This window comes from Thunnus albacares, chromosome 15, assembly GCF_914725855.1.
Source record: "Thunnus albacares chromosome 15, fThuAlb1.1, whole genome shotgun sequence".
In the NCBI taxonomy this organism is placed as follows: Eukaryota; Metazoa; Chordata; class Actinopteri; order Scombriformes; family Scombridae; genus Thunnus; species Thunnus albacares.
The window spans coordinates 24,287,799-24,309,485 of NC_058120.1; the positions used below are offsets into that span (position 1 = coordinate 24,287,799).

General features: G+C 40.5%; 2 protein-coding genes across 10 annotated transcripts in view; one reads left to right on the plus strand and one right to left on the minus strand.

Annotated features, from left to right (window-relative positions):
• Window positions 1-2,649, plus strand: part of dctn1b (dynactin 1b) — a 46,578-nt gene extending 43,929 nt beyond the window's left edge. For all 6 annotated transcript variants that reach the window (XM_044374581.1, XM_044374582.1, XM_044374584.1 and 3 more), the window contains one exon: window positions 285-2,649. In XM_044374581.1, the coding sequence (XP_044230516.1) occupies window positions 285-422 (138 nt within the window). In that variant the 3' untranslated portion in view covers window positions 423-2,649. The remainder of the gene's footprint in view (window positions 1-284) is intronic.
• Window positions 2,650-2,723: 74 nt separating this feature from the next.
• The window catches only part of alms1 (ALMS1 centrosome and basal body associated protein), a 61,475-nt gene continuing 42,511 nt past the window's right edge, over window positions 2,724-21,687 (minus strand). For 2 of the 4 annotated variants that reach the window (XM_044374576.1, XM_044374578.1), the window contains exons 3-19: window positions 17,306-17,483; window positions 16,842-16,962; window positions 14,846-16,727; window positions 14,431-14,590; window positions 12,824-13,993; window positions 12,343-12,458; window positions 10,090-11,191; window positions 9,030-9,152; window positions 8,380-8,535; window positions 6,668-7,629; window positions 6,099-6,216; window positions 5,577-5,792; window positions 5,192-5,454; window positions 4,381-4,546; window positions 4,031-4,088; window positions 3,243-3,342; window positions 2,724-3,027 (exon numbers count right to left, since the gene is read on the minus strand). In XM_044374576.1, coding sequence (XP_044230511.1) covers window positions 2,983-3,027; window positions 3,243-3,342; window positions 4,031-4,088; window positions 4,381-4,546; window positions 5,192-5,454; window positions 5,577-5,792; window positions 6,099-6,216; window positions 6,668-7,629; window positions 8,380-8,535; window positions 9,030-9,152; window positions 10,090-11,191; window positions 12,343-12,458; window positions 12,824-13,993; window positions 14,431-14,590; window positions 14,846-16,727; window positions 16,842-16,962; window positions 17,306-17,483 — 6,936 coding nt within the window. In that variant the 3' untranslated portion in view covers window positions 2,724-2,982. Of the gene's footprint in view, window positions 3,028-3,242; window positions 3,343-4,030; window positions 4,089-4,380; window positions 4,547-5,191; window positions 5,455-5,576; window positions 5,793-6,098; window positions 6,217-6,667; window positions 7,630-8,379; window positions 8,536-9,029; window positions 9,153-10,089; window positions 11,192-12,342; window positions 12,459-12,823; window positions 13,994-14,430; window positions 14,591-14,845; window positions 16,728-16,841; window positions 16,963-17,305; window positions 17,484-17,665; window positions 17,780-21,687 lie in introns of those variants that run through there. The other 2 variants (XM_044374579.1, XM_044374577.1) reach the window with 2 other exon arrangements.

A 21,687-nucleotide genomic window follows, 5' to 3' on the forward strand; every position in this document is an offset into this window, starting at 1 on the left:
AATTCTGCTGAGAATTTTAAAAGGAAAACTTTCAAAAAGGGCAACAGCACTACAAATGTAAACTGTAGAGTTGGTTCAAAGAATGACATTTATTTTGAAATCTTGTCTTTTCAGTAATTTCTTTACACAAACATTTTCCAAATTTAGCCAATCAAATCAAAACCAGACTTTGCACTACGTCTGAGCAAACACCAGTCGGCAGGTCGTTTTTCAATTATAAACATCTCTTTGCAGACCTGATATTGCACAATAAATAATAATAATAATACTATTTTTCTGTTTAGGCGAAGGAGGAGAAGCAGGGCGACACGGTGCTGGTGGGTCGGGTCATGGTCCCGTGTTCCCGCGGTCAGGAGCAAGTCCACCGCCTCGTCCTGTCACAGTCGCAGCTCCAGAGAGTGCACAGTCTGCTGCGGACCTGAACCTCACCTGCCCCCCGAGATCCTGCCTGCTGCACCAACAACACAACAACCCCCCCGTCATCAGCTTGATCGCTCGGTTTCCACCCCAGAGCCAAAACAAGTCGTGTCACTGAGATTGAAAAGCAAGTTGATCTGGTCAGTCTGGTTCTCAAACTCACTCTGGATTTTGGATAAGTATCGTTAGTCATTAGTGATTTTAGGCTAAAAGCAAACTACTCGACACAGTATTGACCTTTCAAAGCAAAAGTATTGCGGCAAGATGTTTTGATGCCTCGATTCACTGCCAAAAATCACATGACCACTAGTAACGAGGCCTCGTTACGTCACAGACGTATCAGAGAGGTTCTACGCAGGTTTTGGATATGAGGTGTGTTTCTCAATCTGCCACAATATCTAAAAACAGAGCTGTGGATCTGTTTTAATAGAATAGACTTTATTGAACAAAATAACAACAAAAGCTGTTTCATCTCGCTCTCAGATACCAACAGCTACTTGTCATGTGTCTGTTTTGATTCTGACTTGGTCTCAGCCACTCTGGATGACGACTACAATTAGTAAATTATGACAATTTTAAAACAAAATCCCTTAAAGTCCAGGAAAGCCACAAGACGTACGTATTAAAGTACCACCGATATCACAGATATCTGCTTTTCCTTCATGTAAAACCTGTTCACAATGACTAGAGGTTGTTGGTCTCATATTAAATTGGATTGGACCTGGTCTGAGAGGTGACTTGGATCAGACTGGCGAGCTCTTGATTACAGCTGTTTATTCTTTAAACTATTGACTGTGTGAGGATGATGATGATGACTTTATCTGCTGAACTTACAGATCTAAATGCTGTTTTATGCCAAGAAAAACTGCTGCATGCGGCCGAGATTCACTGAAAGGTTGTTGTTGTTGTTTTTTTTAGTTAAATAGTATGAAGTATTTCTCCGACTCCTCTTTGGCCCTGGTGTGGAACCTGCACAACGTGGTTAGTCAGTCAATGCAGCGTTTTAGGCCAAATCACTGGATGTTGCTGTATGTTTCTATGTTAAAACTGTGCACACTACTGTTAACGCTACACAGCAAGTGAAGGTTCATGACTGTGGTGTTATTTTAATCAGGTGTCACTGTTGTGTGCTCCATTTTTATAAACGTTTAAAAGGGGAAAAAAAAAAAAAAAGGATTATAAAGGTTTTGAAATGATTATGGAAGAAAAAAAAATGCATTTACAGTAGAGGGCATTTTACTGTAGTTTGATCAAAGACACTTTTTGCACATATAACGAGTCTTGAGTGACAGGAGGGGAACGAATCCACGTCACGCTTACTTGGATGTAAGTTTACTGCCGCGATGACGTCTGACCGATGAAGGTCATGTGACTATGACACTGCAGCAGTAAAGATACATGCAAGAAAAAGTTGTGTGTTGAGGATTTAGTTTCTTTTCTCCGTAGTTTGGCTGCACAGAACAAGAATAGCTGATTTTAACCTGAAGGGATTTACTGTGTAAAACACGGATGAAATTCTTTTGCAGATTTTTTTTTTCATGTTTATTTAAAACCTGACTTTACTTTAGTCAGATAAAGAGTTATATGGTTTAAATTATTTAGTATTTATTACACTCGTGGTGTAAATTCCAGTAAGCTGTTGGTGTCAACTTTTACACGCTTGGTACACATGACACACTGGTCGTATTGGTAATTTTACTGAACACCTGTATCACCTGTGAGACTGCTGTCGCCGTAGACTTTAAAACTTTGTCCGAGCCTTAAACCTGCAGAGAGCCTTGTGGTAAAGATCGGTCACCTGCCTTATTTTTGATTTGTTCACACCGAACCTCGTTTAAAAAAAGCAAAAGTACATCTTTGCCAAAGAAATCTTTGTTCTTCTTCACCACATCTGCCATCGCTGATTTAAAAAAAAAAAAAAGGCTTTTAGTTAATTAATCCATGATACTTGTTTTATTTAATTATTTGTTAGAATATTTATGTTTACATACAACTGAGGTAGGAAGTTTTGTAATTTAATTAATGGGCATAGTGCATCTACATGACATTACTACATAATATTAAGAGGGAAGAATGCCGATAACCTCATGTCTTATTTATTCACTGTTGTTGTTCTGAGCAGCTGATGTACTGAAATCTGCAGCTTGTCTAACTTGTCTTACCTTTTCCTTGTGTGGCTTCCCGCTCTTGCACAACCGATAACTGATCAATAAAGACATTAAAGCCAGTGTATCTCTGTCCCGCCTTCTCTGTCTTGAATCAAAATATTTGATTTAGTAAAAAAAATACTGTTAAAGAATAACACGTAAATATGCAGAAACTGTTTATTTTTACATGAAAACACACTTTGTGTAACATTAAAACATCCGACTGGTCTGTAAGTAGAAAAAGTCAAAAATACCAGTGATGCTACTTTTATTATTTAATGAATTCTACTTTTCTACATAATCTTTAAAATAACTAAAAAAATTTGTCACATATAAATAAAAGATTTTTTTTTTGTTGAAGTAGGTAGTTTTTTGTAATTGTAAAAATCATTGATTTTTTGTACAGTAAAAAGTTTGATCAGTGCCACGCTGTTCTCCTGCCCAGGACACGGTTTGTGATTCTCTGAAAGACAGAAAACAGAACTTTCATTAATTTAATTCACAAATACTTTAATAAATTTGTCTTCGACCACATACAGACTGAACTAAGAATCACAAGAGAGAATATAAGAAATTTACTGCAGTCAAGCTCTTTAGTGTTTAATTGACTTGTTGTTTAGTGACTGATTAATTTTAGAACCATCTACATGTGAATCAGTTGTTTGTGTTTGTTGTTACCTTGTTGTAGAGTTGTGCGTTCAGACGGTAAGTTTGATACTCTGCTTTTCTTCTTTCCTCTTCTTTCCTCCTTTGCACCTCCGGCAGATTCTCATAGATCCTGAAGGAGAGACGTGAGAAAGATCAGATTTAACACTGTTATATAAAGCTGAGATTGTTCTACAACATCTGTGTCACTAAATTATTAATAATGGATTTTAAAACACTTTAGGGGTCAGTTGACAAAAAAACATTAAAAAAAAAACCCACAAATATTTACTACATCTAGCCATGCGGATACTTTTAGTTTTAAGAATATCAGTATCAGTAAGATCAGATTTCTGCCTCCACCTCAGTATATAAAAGAGATGAATATCATTAATTGGTATTCACAGTAATATCTTTACAGAATTATTGTCAATATGACCTCAAGAATAATATTGGAATCAAATATTTAGAGCTGCAACAATTAGCTAATTAATCAAATAGTCTATCGACAAAATTAAATCAGCAACTATTTTGATAATCAAATAACCATTATAATCATTTCTTTAAACAATAATGTGTTTCCAACTTCTCAGTCATGATGATTTGATGCTTTTCTTTATCATACTTGATAGTATCTTTGGGTTTTTGGACTGTTGTTTGGACAAAAGAAGACAAAAACTGTAATTTTTCATTATTTTATGACACTTTATAGACCACACAATTAATCAAGACAATAATCAACAGTTTAATCAATAATTAATATTAATTGTTAGTTGCAGTCGTGCACATATTATCACCAAAACATCAAATGGAAAGCTTACTGTTTGGACCTCTGGATCATCTCCTTCCTGGGAACGGCCCTCCTGATCAGGGCGGTGCCTTCACAGAGACAGAAAATAAGGAAAAAGTAATAAAAACACTTCTAAATACTGGTAACACTGGACACTTTCAACAACTTTTACTCATTTATTTACAAAGCATGACCATCGACTCTATGAAGGAACATTAAACTGGGTAAAAAGATGTGTTGTTATATGGGCAGAACATCAGCAGCACCAAGGTCAACAGACTCTGCACTAAAAATTCAAACACTTGTGAGGCGATGTGAGAGTTAAACATGTGAAGAGAAAAATCTGCAGGACTTCTTTCTCTCCTGGTGTTTGTTGAGTACCTGCAGGCTTCGGGAGCCTCTCCTGGGCGCCGGGCCAGTTAAAGAGCTCGTCTCTCTCTCTGCTGAAGACGGTCTGTAGCTTCCTCTCCTCCACCTGCAGCGTCAAGCACTTCACCCTCTGCTTAGACCGAGAGATGAACTCCGGACGACGCATCTTCAGAGCCTCCTGCAGGATTGTAGGACAGTGAACTATGTTTCTTAAACCATATATGGGGACTACAATAGATCTGCAACTAATATTTTCATTGTTGATTATTTCCTTGATTAATTGATAAGTTGTTTGGTCATATAAAGTGTCAGAAAATGGTGAAAAGTATCAATCCCAAAGCCAAAGATGCAACTTAAAAAGTTCTCTTTTATCCCGACAGATAGTTCACAACCAGTTTACTGTCATAGAGGACTAACGAAACCAGGAAAAATATAACACTTAAGAAGCTGGAACCAGAGACTTTGGGCATTTTTTGTTAAAAATTATGCTCAATAATGAAAATAGTTGTTGAAATAGTATTTAATTTCCTGCCAATAAACTAATGAATTAATCGACTAATCATTGCAGCTCCAGACAACAATAAGATATTTCAAAGAGGCATCATTTTTTGTCTTATGAATGTAAAAATCTTAAATCCTAGTAGATGCCCAATATTTACTAAATCTTTCCAACACATGTATGATTACAAATCTTGGAAATGACAGCCCAGGTCTATGTCAGTCTATCACTTCTTCAACACACAAAAACTTACAATAAAAATTTGCCCTTATGAAAAGCCTCAATATCAATATTTTGTGAATAACAAGACGAATCCAAACCAACCTGCAGTGTGATGCCTGTCAGACCGGAGGACCTTATCTTGGATGCAGGATCTGGATCAGATTCAGTCTGATGTGTAAAAGCAGGCGGTTTGTTTCTGTCCTCGTCGACTTGTCTCTGTCTGAGCGGTTCTCTCCACGGATAGATTCTGTTGTGCGGCTCAAACCAGGCCGTACTCGGCCTCCAAGCCGACTCCTCTTCCTCTGGCCGGTTCTCCTTCCTCGCATCTGCTCTCACATCATCAGCAGAGATGAACCATGAAACACCTGGAAGGGACCAAGATGGGATATTCACACCAGCTGAATTAATACGTTAGTTTGCATAACAGATGTGCAAAAACATACACAACACATGAGATCACAGACACCTCATTTATAGCTTGACGCACCTTCAGGATAAAGTTTTGATGGGCTTCTCTTGGTCTTTGTCTGCTTTTGTGACCCCGGAGTCTTGGAGGTGCTCCTCTGCCCTCGTCTTCCTCTCTCTGCGCTGGATGAGGAAGATGAGATCTGCCTGAGAGCTCTGGCTTCACCAGGCGAAGGGAACGTGGTTCCAACATCTCTGGTGTGACGTCGAGTCCCGTTACTAATAATCTCCAGGTCACCTAAGGAAAAAGAAAAGAAGAAGAAGAAAAGACTGATTACAGTTTTAACTCTTGCTCTGAGATCAACAACTGCAAAATAAATGGACCCTTTCTAATCCTTTCATGAGGAATCCTGACGTAGCTGAACGAATTTCAACAATTTTAATAATGCTAAAACTAAACTAACACTGATTCATCCTGTTAACAGTTTCAGAAAGAGTCGACACGGTATGAGACGAGTTCTTTTTAATAAAGATTTTCTGGTGTATAAGATGTTACACAAACATAAACACTCAACAATCTGGGTAACTTATGTGTGTGACTGACCTGCCTGGATGCCTTTGCTGACCAGTTTAATGGTTTTCTTGGCTGGCAGAGACCTGGAGGGGCCGTGGTGTGATGGGAAGGTGTAAGTGCTGGTTGATGACGAGGAATCTGCAGCGACCTGCAGACCAACGCAATGACATCACAAGTTAGAAATGTTTCAATACCTGTAATTATCAGTATAAGTTTACAGTTTGTTCTGTGTTCCAACTGTTCATTAGGTGCTGATTTGCATCTGCAACAAAGATTTCTGTGTATTTCTGTAACATTCATACTTCAAATTTAAGGATTTTTTAATGATGTTCAGTTTCTTCTTTGGTGATATTTAGCAGCTCAAGTTTGTCGTATTTTCCAGCTGTTAAAAACATGGAGGCTACATTTTTTGGATAATCTCATCAAGTTTTTCTAAAAGTAGGCAGGGAATGTACTGAAGAAAACAGTTTTACAAACACTATTCAAGTTCTGACTTTTAAGGAACTTATTGTATTTTCTCAAATCCGTAAACATTGAAGGCTAGTAGGGACACATGATTATACTTGAGGACAATAAGATGCAGATGCAGATGTACATACTGTAGATTCATCAGTGCCGTTGGTCAGTGTGATGACATGAGGTGGATTTTTGTTTCTCCCTCTCCTCTGCTCCCTTCCTTCTTTCTGCTTGTTGATGGTGTTGTACAGTTTACTGAGGCCGGAGCTCATCTTAAGGTGCTGGACTCTGTGGGCGCCGAAGGCTCGAATCAGCCGGGCCGTGTCCACGGTGGACATGGAGCCAGACATGGTGGACCAGGTCTCAGACTCGTCTCTGTCTGCGGGGCAGAGGTGATGACTCTGGGAGTAGCTGGAGGTGAAGGAGGCACTGCTGTCTTCCTCTGCAAGTTGAGAAGTTTCCTCTTCCTGCCGCCTGTGTGTCCAGACCTGATGAGGAACATTTCTACTGGTTTTCCCCTCCATTTCTCTGGCCTCACCATGTAGGCCCCTCTTAACCTCCTGCCTCTTTTCCTTCCTCGTCAGCGTAGCCTCCTCTCCTCTCCGTCCTTGCGTCTGTTCTTGATGACGATACGCCTCCATCTGTAGCCCAGACATGTTAGTAACCCTGGTGCTGTGAATAAGACGAGACAGGCGCTCTAGCCGCTCCAGCAGCGATGCCTCTCTGTCACTGGTCGGACGAGACTCCTCCACGCTCCTCCACTCACAGAAACTGTGCCACAGCTGGTCCAGAGTGCTGCTGCTCTGCTGACGGAGGTCAGGGTCCCTCCTTTCCTGATCTCTCTCTGCTCCTGTTTGAGGAACAGACCTTTGGCTCCGGTGACGGCTCATCTTGCTATGGTCCATCTCCACATGAGCTGCCTGAAATGTCTCACCACTTGTCTCTGGATGATTATAATGGAACTGGAACTGGACCGGACTGGTTCCCTGGTCTCTCTTGGTGCTGGAGGTTACTTGGTTGCTTGATAAAGGCACTCTGGTGGAGGCAACGGATACGTGAGAAGACGGCTCTGGAGCTCCAGTCATACTTGTTTGTGAGCTTCCATCTGTGATGAAGAAAGAGACATAACGCTAAAGATAAAGCTCACAATATTCTCACAGCTCACAAATATATAGTTCCATTTTTAAAAGAGGTTCAGTAATTTACATGAGAAAACTGGCCCGTAGAACAAGTGTTTTAAAGGTTTTCTTTGCTCTCATACATGAATGCTACAAAATGTTTTTCTTTACAAAAGGCTGAATAACAGCTGGACGTGTTATGCAAACAGGATTAAATGGAGCACTGGGGACTATCTTCAGTTGTGAATATGCTGCACTAATCAGTATTTCCAGCAGCAGGACATGTACTGTATGTGGGATTGACACAGTGCTTGTGTTTGTTGTAGTAAAGGAACATGTCATCCACTGCATCAGTGTGGTTCATTCATGTCTTTTTAATAATTTTTGGACAACAATGGAGGTCTGTGGCACAGAGGAAGAGGAAAAAGGTAAACCAGGCTTTGGACACACAGAAAATACTTTGTAAGTACTTTGTAAGATGAATACATTGTTGGTTTTGGTCTTTTCATGAAGTTTGTTGACAATCAGAAAAATAGAGAATATCATCACTAATCCTTTAATATTGAATTTGGATAAAACAGATTTTCTTGTATTATTATTTTACACAAGTGATACCTGTTTATTGCATACATCTGATTCAATACAACTTAATGCCTTACATTTTATGTCACAGCTAAATAAATAAAGCAAGTAACTACTGCAGGTACACATACAGTCAGTTAGTATGTTCAGCTCACCTCTGTGTCTGGGTTCTTGCATTTTGAACGTGGCTGTTTTCAGCCTCTTGCTGTAGATTCCCTCTGTGTGCCTGATGGTGACTCCACGGTCCAAACCCGGGTCCTGGTGTCCGAGGACCTCACTGCTGAAGTGTGGAGGCAGAGCGTCGTCTGAGCCTGGTGAGAATTCAATAGTAGCTTGTTACCTCATGATGAGTTCTTTTCAGAGAAGGTTAGATCTAGATAACAGATGAATTAGCTGCTGGGAAAGTGACCAAAATCCTTCATTTTTAGACAGAGAGGAAGAGAAAATGTTCAGAGACATGGATTGTTAAAGTCTCCTCTCCTTGTCTCTCTGCTGGGCCCCATCTCTGCCTTTGTCTCACTCAGCCCCTGAACATGAATAATTAATGCACTGCCTGGTGTATCTTACAATGGACCAGCTGCTACTCATGCAGGCACAGGGGAAATGAGAGCAGAGCCTCCTCATTTATCAAACACCAAAATTACTATTCTGTTCATTTCTAATTTTTTTTACTATTTGCTGTGTTGGAGTTGAATCAGTGGAGCAATTTTTACACTAGTAATGTTGTCAGGAATTGTGTCTACTACTGCTGTGATGTCAACAAAATCCCTAAAATGTAAAAAAAATAAATAAATCATGGCAATACCTGTGTGGGAGCTCTCCATGGTGGTGTCAGAGGGGTCGGTAGCGGAGACATCAGCTTCTGTCTGAGGGACGTAGAAGAGCTCCTCACTGCCGCGAGGTTTATACGGCAACAGGACGGGTACTGTTGTATGAGGAGCAGAGAGAGGGCACAAAAAATCATCTTCAACTGCCACTGAAACAGTGTTAAAATAAAAAATCACTTTGATGCTGTTTGTTATTCTGTTAAGGACACAGCCAGTCAGAATATGTAGCCCAACTTCAAAGATATTTTACAAAAGAACAGTAAATTATTTTTCCAGAACTTTTACACTTTTAATTGTTTTTATTTTTATCAAACGTTTTTATTGAGCTCTTTGGTTCATACACAGATTAAATCAGTATGAAATTAATTGTAGATTGTCTTCTAATTTCATGCTGCAGTTTCTGACTGAATTATTCAGACAAGCTGAGGATGATGAATAAGGGATCTGATTCTAGATTAGAAGTAATGACTTAAAATACAAAATCAAAAGTACCACAACAAAGGCTTGAATTCTAAGACCAGAAGTGCTTTTTCTTTTAAAATCACAACTGAAACAATTACTCAATCGACAGGACATTAATGGTCAACAAATTTGACAATTGGATAATAGTTTCAATTATTTAGCAGGAAAAATGCTAATTTCAGCTTCTAAAATGTGCTGATCTTCTGTCTTTCTCTGTTTTAAATCAGTGTAAACTGAATATCTTTGGACTTTTGGACTGTTGAAGACGACACTATGGGCTGTGGGAACTTGTGATTGACATGTTTCCCTAATTTCTGTAATTCTATAGACTAAGCAATTACTCAATCATAAAAATGATCAACAGTTTATTCTTTAATTGCAGACCTGTTTTTATTTACTGACCCCCCTGCCACCCTAATTGGTCCAACTCAGGCCATTTCATCTGGGAAACAAATACTATTAAACACAAGTAAGAACACATAGAATATTCTCATCCTAATTCTCTGATGCTAAAATATCTATCCTTTATATGATAGTATATTCTACATTATATATAAGTACTTATAACAAGCCTACCTGGTGTTTCAGTGGTTAAGGATACTGGTGATGCTTCATCTCTGTGTCGTGCCATAAAGGATTGTGTGGATGTAGAGGTCATTCTTCTATGAGACTCAACAGGTTTGAACAGGGTGGAAGTGTCGGCTCTTTCAGGCTGCCGTGGTCCCGTTGGCTCTCTGATCTCATACCACTCTGGTGGACTGCACAGACCGACACCTTCGTCTGGACTGGTGGTAGCTGAGGAGGAGTGTCTGAGAGGGACAAACTCTTTTCTCTGTAGCCCCAGACCAGCATTATTAGCATGACTGGAGGAAACAGCAGTGGCCACGCTGTGATCAGAAGTTTTGGGTGAAAGAGTGAGATGAACATGAGAGATGTGACCCGTCCTTGCTTGGGATTCAACGGTGGGCGAGACTGTGGCTTGTTCAGCTCCGACACCAGAAACAGAGCTGTCCTGGATCGATAACTCATCATCCTGCTTGAAAGATGGTGTGTTGTCTTCTCTGACGTTCACATCCTCTCTATCTAAACCCTGTGAGGACGGGGGAGGTTCTTCATACTGGCCTCCCACAGCGTCCTGTCTCCTCTGATTCCCTGGTGCTGACTGAGGGATCAGGTTTTGTTTTCTGGTGTAGAGACTACTGCTTGGTTCAAACACTGAAGCTGGCACCCTGGTTGTCTTATCTGCTTCATCCAGAGTAGGGGGAAACTTCCTGTTGGCAGGGTGTTCGACTGTTTCTGTAGAGAGCTCGTTCAGATGGAGAGGATCTGGGGCTGGACTGAGGGGAGGTACAGGGGACGCGGAGGAAGACGGGGAGGTGGAGCGCCTTCGGGTGGCAATAGTGATGGATGTGAGGGCCTGAGCATTTGTCCTTGGCAGAGTTACCCCTTCTCTGGCAGCAATCTCACGTACACGAGCCTCCAGATCTGTGGGAAGAGGTTCTTGAAGCTGCACGCTGGAGTCAGGAGGGATCGTGCTGAGGCACTGCAGCTGCTGGGACGCCTGGTTTTTAGCATCACTGAGGGTGGCAAATGTCTCTGCAGCTCGGGGCAGCTCCTGCCCCCTCAGGCCTCTAACACTGGACGCCGCACTGCTCTCTGTATCTGTGCTCCCCTCGCTCTGGAAGGAGAAGCAAAAACAGGAGACGTCTGCGTCAAACTGTGGCACCAGGTAAGGTCATAGTTTATAATGTCTGTGAAGATTCTCAGTCACCATGGTCATGGTTATCCAAGGAGGGTTGAATCAAGGGCAACTGAACTTGGTTGTAGATACTTGAAGACATTTTGCCTCTCAAACACAAGAAAAGAAATCTAGTGTATGCAGTCCAATGCAGTGAAATGCACAGACTTGTATATCGAGGAAACTAAACAACCATTAAACAAACACCAACTCCTTAGGTCAAGACTCAGCAGTTTACCTACACCTGAAAGATAACAGACACTCTTTTGAGGACAACAATGTACATATTTTGGAAAGGGAGGAAAGATGGTTTGAAAGAGGAGTGAAGGAGGTGATCCATGTCAAAGTAGAGAAACCATCCCTCAACAGAGGAGGAGGTCTACAGACACCACTTATCCCTATAACCTACAGTGTTGTTGTTTGATCTCATCCCAGGAGATTAAACAACCATTCGCATTTGGCCTCATGTGACAACTCCAACAGCTGTCGTTTACACTTGGCCTCGAGTGACTCCAACAACTCTAATGACCTAATGTCCTTACAGCCAGGAGCACTAACGAACCAAGTGGTATCAATTACCTTGATAACAACCCCATGGGGGTTAAATACCTGGGACTCCCTGCCAGTTGGAACTGAAGAAGTAACGTCTTCAAGTATTAACAACCAAGTCCAGCTGCCCTCGATTCAGCCTCCTAGTTTACATTATCCTGTGAATTAATTCATCCACCACAGAGATGCAAAGAAAATCTTTTTTTGCACTTCAAAATTGCACCAGACCCATAACTGGTAACAGTTTTAATCAAGTTTGTCCAAAAGTCTAACATGCATCTGATGACACATCAAACCTGCAACACACCAGTTACCTTAAACATGAGACCTGCACTGTCCACAGATTGGAGGCAAACATCAAAATGACAAAAAGAAAATCTTAAATATTTACATGATTTAAAAGGGGAAAAGTGTGACAAAAATAAACATTTGTTAGTATTTATACTCTTAATTTACAGTAGTTTATAAATGTAGTAAAATTCAGTAAATAGCTAAAATAAAGCTTTTATAATTGAGACTGATTGGTGTGTGAGTGTAATTACCTTTAAGGGGTTTTTTAACAGCAGCTCTCTCTTGATCTCTTCAATCCGCTTTCTGTCTTCTTTGTCCAACTCCAGAGGCTCACATTGCTGTCCTGATATCTTCAGCTTGATCCATTCTGCAACATTAAAACATATGTTTATGCTGGTGCAGATGATCATTTATTTGTGTAAGAGAGTTTATTAAACAATATCAATATACACAGTCCATGAGTGAACCAGGATACAGTAGTTCACAGAGGCACAGGAGGGCAGTGTTGTGCATGCTTATGATCTTGACGGGGTTGTGTTTGAGGAATGAGGCAGACTCAGTTTATCTGTGTATATTTTGGGGAAAACATGATTACAGATGGACCATAAGGAAGTGAATTCTACTGCAAAAGCAGTTGGAAAACTTTATTTGGATGTTTTAATTCTTTTTTCACTGTGAAAACTTATCACTCAAGATGAGGTGAAAGTTTTTACAGCATGTGAATCCTCTTACCTCTGGCTCTGCTCTCCTCTTGGTCAGTGACACTGGGTGTACTGGAAACCATGGTAGCTGGAGATTCATTCTGCAGTAACTTGGCCACTCTGACTGCCAGCGAGCTCTCACTGCTCCCATCGCTTATCACTCCCTGGTCAGTGTCCTCGAGGATGGGTGAGGAAGAGATACTCACTACAGGATCACCTTGTGTGGCCTGTTTTTCCTCCTCTGGTGTGCTGGCTGTGTCTACAGGAGTAGAGGAGGACGGCTGTGTGCTCACAGCTGGTGAGGGTTTCATGACTGGCGGCTGCGGTGGGACTGCGTTGTCAGGAGGAGCAGCACTGCAGCCCTCAGGCTCTGCCCGCCGGGCTGATTTGGAGAGGACAAGGAATGATCCTGCACCTCCACCACTGCTGTTTTGTGGCATTACGTATGTTCCTGCACCAGATGCAGTAACAACAGCCTTTGTGGATGGATAACCAGGTCGCCCCAATGAGGTCATACTCTCTCGACCAATAGAGTTTTCCCTTGGTTTCTCTGAGGTTAGCATGGAGTCAGATGAGGATCTGGCCCATAGCAGGGGGGACTGAGTTCTGAGCTCTCCAGCAGTAGAGGAGGTGAACAAGGAGTTCTGGAGTCTGCCAGTTTTCTTCCTCAGTGAGAGGAATATGTCATCATCAGAAAGCAGACGGGGCACTGCAGGGGCTGAGGAGGCAACTGAAGACCCAGCAGATACCACGTTCTCTGCCTGAGAGAGAAGTTTACGGATCTCCCGCAAGGTTTTGGTGCCAACAAAAGAATCTTCCGCACTTTGCGCTATGTCATGGCTCGCTTGCAAGGGTGACTCCAAGTCTCTATCCACACACCTCGCCTTGGTAGCTAACGAGAGGTCAGAGTCAAACCTGTCTCCCAGCTGGATGGTGTTCTGGCTGCTGGTTAAACTGCTGTCCCTCTGCTGTTGCTGGCTGGTCTGCAGTGAGGAGGAGACAGAGTCTTCATCAGACTGAGAGCAGGGCACCAGTCTGTGGTCGCTCTGGTTAGTTGCTGTATCAGATGACGAAGAAGGCCTGGTCTTCTCTGGAACCGATACAGCTGGACCAAGACTGTCCAGGCTAAACGGTAAAGATATACTGGAGTCCACTGACAGAATGCTGCACCTGGAAAACTCTCCTTTAAGGGGACTGCTAGCTGAAAATACAAAATGAGAGATTTTTTTAAAAAAAAAATTAACCTCTGCTTCATTTTGGGTAATAAAGGTACATTTATTAATTATCAAGAGTTGATCCCTTTATCTTTATCTAGAATATTAAGCTTGTAATGAAATGTATAAATAAAAAAATGGTAGACACCTTTTTACATGGTGGTTGACAAAACAAAATCAAAACATTGCTTATTTTTTAATCTTATTTCTTACATGCTTCTTCAACAAATAGATAAAAATGAGGCTTTGCACTTTGCCTACAATATGGTATCAGCTTTTATGATATTTAGCTTTTCAACACTCTCCTAGATGTATAGTATATAACTTTGAGTGGAACTGGGCCCAGTATTTCAGCATAAAGAAGCTCAATACTAAATTATCAGTTATTTTTCCTGTTTTGAAGGTTGGTTTTATGGTTATTTACCTTCAGAAGGTTGAGTGCTCTTGGTTGGGGTTCCAATTGATCCTTTAATTGTACAGAGATCAGTGGGTGAGAATTCGGGCTCTCTGATGGGCCCTCTGGGCATAAACGGCGTCAAGATTGTTGAGGGCGACTGGTCAATACCAAGATTATGGAGATATAACTGCAAGAATGACAAATGAACACCACATCAGAATCAGGAATACAAATCTCAATACATTTATGTCTTTTCACCAACAACAACAAAAATGTGCCTGCTGACTAAGATCAACTGTTTCAAGATTGCTCCTGAAACTGGTTAAACTACCTGTGCAATACACAATCATAGGTATTGAATCTTCAATTCCTAAATATATTTTAAATATTATTTCGAAGAAATAGTATGGCTGTTATAAAGTTTTTTCAGTTTTTCAATTACCGGAATTCGTTCTTCAATGTTCAGCTCTCGAGGCTTGGGCAGAGGTGGTGTTGTTGATAGTTTTGAGGTCCAGTAAGGGGCGTAATTATCAACCTCTAGGCTGACAACAGAAGAAGCTCCAATGGAAGCTCCTAATTTAATTCCACTGTTGTAGCTATCTTGCGAACTTGAGAGCATCACATCTGCATCAAATGAAACATCACTGAACTGGCCGAGGTTTGCGAGAGGCGATGGTTGACCTGTGGCGCTCGGCTGCTGATGGACATTGTCCTGAGTCTGACTCTTTTTTCCTGCAGCCCTCTCCGTTTGTTGATCTTTCTTGACTGACATGACAACTGTGTTGACAGAGGAGTGGGACTGTGACCTGCCGAAGGGGGAAGCAGAGGGTCGTGCTGTAGACCCAGTGTTATCCCTGTCACTGGGTGCACTGCCAACTGCCTCCCCTCTTCTTGGAGAAGAAGAGCCAGACTGAGCTGTGGAAGAGCTATGAGCGAAACTTTGGTTGGCAGCACTTGAAACAGGAGGCTGATGTAAACTCCTTGCCTGCTGACTCAGGATGTGATTGAGGGTGTCAGATACTGCATCGTAGGCTTTCTTTTTAGGAGAGACGCCAGAAAATCCTTGCAGAGCCAAGCTATCAAACAGTGACGTCTTGCCTGAACTCTGATTTTCCCTCCAAGCATCTACTTTCTGCATATAGTTGAGACTTGGGAGAGAATGGACTTTTGCAGAGGTGGTTTCATCTTGACACTGATCTGCTGTGCTGGGGCAGGGGGTATCAGCCACAGGAACAGCTGGCTGTGAAGAGACCCCTGTGCTTGATTGATATGAGCTCTCTTTGTTGGATTCTATGGCAGAAAGATGCCCTAATGTAGCCTTGACACTGGATTTGGGAGGTACTTTAAAAACCCCTGGAGTGGACTGGGACTGTGGAAGGAAACCCAGGTAGGACCCATCAATCCCTGTTTGGTTACCTGAGGACCACAGGTCTTGCGCTCTATAACCCCGTTCCACACCTGTGGAAAAAGCTCCTGTCCACGGCACGCTGCCCAGATTTGTTCTAGTCACACTTGGCTTGCCCTCAGATGTCTCCGTGGGATACGGTGTGAGAGGTTCACCAGGCGGTGTAGCACTTTTCAGTTGTTGACTTTTAGACTGAGCTTCACGGCTGTTTCCCCTCTCTGTCTGAGACAGCAGCTCTCTGTGTAACACTTCACTACTGTCATCAGGTTGAGTGCTGCGGGAACCCATGGTGATGTTACAGACCTCAGATGGCCGTGTTCGTGATTGGTCAAGTTTTTGTGTTTGCTGCTGAGGAAGGGAAGCTTCACCTGGAGGACCTTCTCTTCTAACGGTGCTGTGGTCAATGCTTGTTTTGCTATCTTTGGTGCTTTTAGACTCTCTGCCAAAAGAGGCAGTGCTCTTCACAGAGGTCTCAGAGGTGGAGGATACAGCGCTACTACTGTTGCTTGGCATGCCAACATCTCTCTGAAGGAGGTCCAGAAGTTGCTGGGCAGGGACATCCTTTCTCAGAAAGAATGTTTCGTCTTCAGGAGCCTCTCCCACTGGCTTGTCTGAAGGGTCAGTTAGTGTCACTGAGTTCTTCTCTTTGCTACCTGCATAATCTCTTAATGATATCCCCTGCCTGTCATTAACAGCGTTAATCCGTGGGGAGTGAACCATTTCTTCTCGCCTGCCTTCATCCTGTGGTGACAAACTGAGCCGGGAGAGAGAACAGATGCTACTGGCTCCTTCTTCAGACAGGATGGTTGCTTGGGCCAAAGGATGTTGGGATAATGAGCCACGATCAGAGGCCTGAGTGGTGCAGTCCTGGGGTGGAAAGTGAAACCTCTCCGATGCCATGGAAATATCAGGGTATGCCCTTGAAAGAATAAATAAAAAATTGAAACTATAAACTTCTGAACATTAAAATGACATGTTGTAGAAATCTATGACCACAGAACCAATAATTGACTTTTAATTGATTTCTTTTTACCTTAAAGGAGCAAATTCCATGTCACTTTGTTGGAGTAAAGAATATTCAGTTAAATTGTGTCCCACTCCAGAGTTTATAGGCAAGAGGGAGAGCGCTGGAGACAGGTTGCTGTCCTGAAATTCTGATCATGCAAAAAGGTTGAATTATATCCACAGACACTGTAAGCAGGCTTGCAACTCAAAACTTAAGTATAGATCCTTTAAACTTAATGAATGCAAACTATCACTGCTTTCGTCTTCCTATAATCATGAAATCCAATGTGATGAATTATCAGAAATGTGGTTTTCCATATGTAAACAAATATCATGAAATAATGAGACAACATTCTATTTAATATTACTAAAATATATTTTATAAAACCACAAATTTCCAATGACACATCTTGTTCTGCATCACCTAATCATATTCAACATTATAAAAACAAATGAGAGGGTGAAAGACAGTGTTTCATTAAATTTTCATACCTAGCTGCAAAGAGTTTCCTGCTGGCTGCTGAAGCTCCCAGCCGACTGTTGTCATCCTGGACTGCCTCTGGTCCTGAATGCCAGTGTGATGACTTTGAGCTCCCAGTTGGTTTATGGTTTGTCCAGCAGACTGAGTCATATCTTCATCTGCTGGCAACCGAGGAGACGTCACCACCCTCTGTGAACCGAAGCATCAAACAAAGCAGCTCACTGTTATTGTCCCCTGGTGCAATTTACAACTGCTGTGTATCCTTAAATCTGAAAAAAAAAAATCTCTAGAGCCCTTAGTCATGATAAATAGTAAATAATGGAAAATATCTTGCACTCCCTACACAACCTGCTGGTCAAACAACTGAGCACCTTTAGCAAGAGACTCTGCTGTGACAAGAAAGGCTACAATAGCTTATTCATGCCAGCGGCCATCACACTTTCTGTTGGGACAAAAGGCTCCTCTGTTGCTGAAGCCTCAGGTTTCTTATATAACTGGAACAGACTGCTCACCTGGACATAGACATTTATTTATTAAATGTATTGGTCACAAGATCTGTAAACAGAGGTGTACATTTATAGCATAAAGTATGCTGTAGTACTATTATTATTGTCACAATGTCCTTTGTATCTATTATGTGATATCTCAACTCGATTACATAAGATACCTTTACAATCACCAAACACTTTATTAGGAACATCTGTGCAATGTAATGCAATCCAATACAACAGCTCTGCCATTAATTTTACGAAGCTTATAGATTTTCAGTTTTTGTTGACATTCTATTATGCTTATTATTGACATTATAGTGGGTGGTGGTGGTGGTGTACTGGAGTGTGTTATATTGAAAAGTGTTCCTAATATTTTGCCCCCCTCAGATAGCACAGCAGATAGCATTATCCACCAGTCTTGCACTAATGTACAGTATATTACTGGGCACTGTGATTGTACAGTTTATATTCAATACAGCTTCTTCAATACCTCAGTTGTTTTAGTGATTTGTGACTTGGCTGCTGTAACAATTACAATTTCCCTTTGGTATTAATAAACTCTAGTATCTATCTCTAGGTTTCTCTTCGTTAGTGCAGTTTGTGAACAATTATGCAGTTGTTCTGACTGTTGCACCTGCAGTTTGGGCAGATTATTGAGCCTTTTTGAAGCTCTGTCTGGCAGATCTCTTGAACAGCTGTCAAATGCAGCTAAAGCGAAGTCTTTGTAGAAGTGTTTGCAGTTGTTAAATTACTTTTCCACGCGGAGTTTAGCTACATTATCTGCATATTTACACACTAATGTTATGACGCTGTCACCCATCCATTCGGAGAAATGTTTAGCAAAAAAGTCAGCTACGGGCAACAGGTTACTATTAGTTTAGCGAGACACATGACTTCGCTCTGTATAATCTGCACACAAAACGCTAACGTAAATTAGCAAGTGAGTACCCACCTGTCGTCCGTGCAACTAAAATTATTAACAATGCAGGCCCTATATTTTGTCTCTGATAAAGACCTTACGTTTAAAAGTAGTTACGTTTGTTAGTCAGCCGATAAATTAGCCAGTTAACAACATAGCAAAGCAGTTAGCATGTAGCTAGCTATTGACTATGGCCACCGTTAGGTGAACTTTGGCCACATTTGCTTGGTTGAGAATGACGTGAAACAAAAACGTTATTTTCACAGCAGCAAAAAGTTATCGTTAGCCACACAAATTACCTCTGGATGCTCCATGTTGCTGTCTGTCCGCCGCAGCGAGCGCGCTTCCTTCAGTTCGTATCCAAGGACCGTTGCTAGGAAATGTAGGCGAAAAAACCCCGGAAACTCACGCGGGATAGAGGGCGCGAGAGCGGATTTGAACTGAAGAAAAGATCGTCTATTGAACAGATTCTTGCTTGTGTTTAAAAAAACAAAACAAAACTGAAACTATTCAGGTTCAATAAAGCATTTAACCACATTCTTGGGTGAACAACAATGTAATCGGCATATTAATAACAATACAAAGATCCAAGAAAAAAAGAAAAAAACAATCAAGAGCAAAGCTATTATAACTAGAGCTGCAACAATTAATTGATTAGTTGCCAACTATTAAATGAATTGCTAACGATTAATCATTTTGAATCATTTTTTATGAAGAAAATGTCTAAATTCTGATTCAAGCTTTTCAAAAGTGAATATTTTCTGGTTTCTTTATTCTTGTATGATAATAAACTGAATGTCTTTGGGTTGTGGACTGTTGGTCAGGAAGAAAGAAGACATTTGAGGATGTCTCTTTGGACTTCGGGGAACAATTATTGTCATTTTTCACCATATTCTGACATTTTATGCATCAAATAACTAAATAACATAATAATAAATAATAGACGGATGAATCAATAATGAAAATAATTGTTAGTTGCAGCCCTTATCATAACCATGAATAAAAATAAATAGCTACATGAATATAAAATGGGTGAATAAAACGAAACAAAATAAGTTTACATTCAAGAAGTAAAAAAAATCAAGTGTCTGTTTAAAACTAAATTACTAAAATTAAGTATTATAGCATATATTATGATAAAATTAACCATGTCAGCTACCACTGGATAATATATTTTTATAGGTTGTACTGTATTGTGATTTCTTGAATAGTGCTTTAAGAAGTTATATTTTTATTGCCAACCTACTCACAAAATGTAGTACAAAAGCATCCATCACAGTGTTTCCCATCAGGTCTCAACTTTAAAGTACCCAGAAATAAAACAGAGTTGAGCTCTTTACTTTTTGTCCCTCTCAGATTTGTCTGGTTTTGTGACGTTGCATTCATCTGTGTATGGTTTGCATGTTTTTATATATATGAATATATAATATATAACCTTTTTCTTTTTGCTGAAGGGAGGGTAGTGTGACTTTTTTGGGGGAGCAGTTAAATTTTTCTCTTTATAGATTTACATTTTATTTAATTATTTCCATGTAAGATTTATTGTAATTTAAAAAAGGTTAAATAGTTATCAAAATTTATTTATTTAAATCGAAAGATGGCTCTAGTGTGTACCATGTGTTTGGTTATAAGCAGGAGACAACAATCCAGTCTCTGAAGCAGGGCTCTATTTTCCCCATCAAAATAAGATTGTAGGACCAATATCAGGTTTGAGAAACAGACTGTTGTGGATTAACTTCTCTCTCTGAGTGCCTCATTTCTCTCACAGCTTCCACCACTTCCACTTTATCCTGCATCATTCATAACAGAACACAAAACTAGAGTTAGCTAGAGCTACAATGATTAATCGATTGATTGATTGACAGAAGAATAATTTATTTTGATAACTGACTAATTGTTTAAAACATTTTTAAAGCAAAAATGTAAAGCATTCCCAAATGGCAGCCTGTTCTTTGTGAGGATTTGCTGCTATTCTCAGTTTTATGTGATGGTAAATTCAATATATTTGAATTTTGAACTGTTGGTAGAACAAAACAGACAATTTGATGTCATCATGCAGTCTTTATTGAATTGACAAGTGGCAAAGACCTTGAGTTATTCTGCGCAGAGCAACTAACACTGTCAGGCAATACAGTGTCATTTATACTTCAGAGTGATATGAACACATCTCCTGATCCGTCTCACATCTCTCATTGGCTTTCATTGTTGTCACAGTTAACTCCCCATAACTATCACCACCACTGGTCATAATAATATAAAGAGTAGCTCACAGGTTTATTTACCTTGGCTGGTGGTGGGGGCGGCCTAACCCTACAAAGGACCAACTCGCCTTTTGTGTCATGTCAGCTTAACAGTTTCAAAAACAGGAGAGGCTTTATGAGCTTTAAAAGACATCTATAGAGCAGTCAAATAAAGAACATATATCTAGTACATTAAGAATACGTAAGTATATATGTGCTTAAAGAATATATGTATGTTTAGAGAGTGTATATGTATTACATCATAAATCTTCAACACATAATCAAAAACAACTGCATTGCACTATGAATTTTCCACAACAGAAGTTTAGAGGGAGAAATCACTATTTGGTGGAGCTGTTAACAACTCATAGACATCTGAAATGTGACCCCGACTACACACTGCTTTTTGTAAGACATCAAAAGCCAAAAAGGTTTGAAACCACTGGTTTCATCTTTAACAGTATATTGCATTTTAGAAGTTTGTTATATCATCCTTTGTGTCAAATCTTCATCTGAAAAGTAACTAAAGCTGATAAATGTAGTGGAGTAGAAAATACAATATTTCCCTCTGAAATGTAGTGGAATGGAAGTATAAAGTAGCATCAAATATAAATACTCAAAGTACAAGTACCTTACAACAGTATTAATTGAGTGAATGTACTTAGTTACTTTCCACCGCGGTACAGGTATATCTAGGAATATGAAGTATGGTGGAAGTTATTCATTTTTTATCCTGTGGAAAG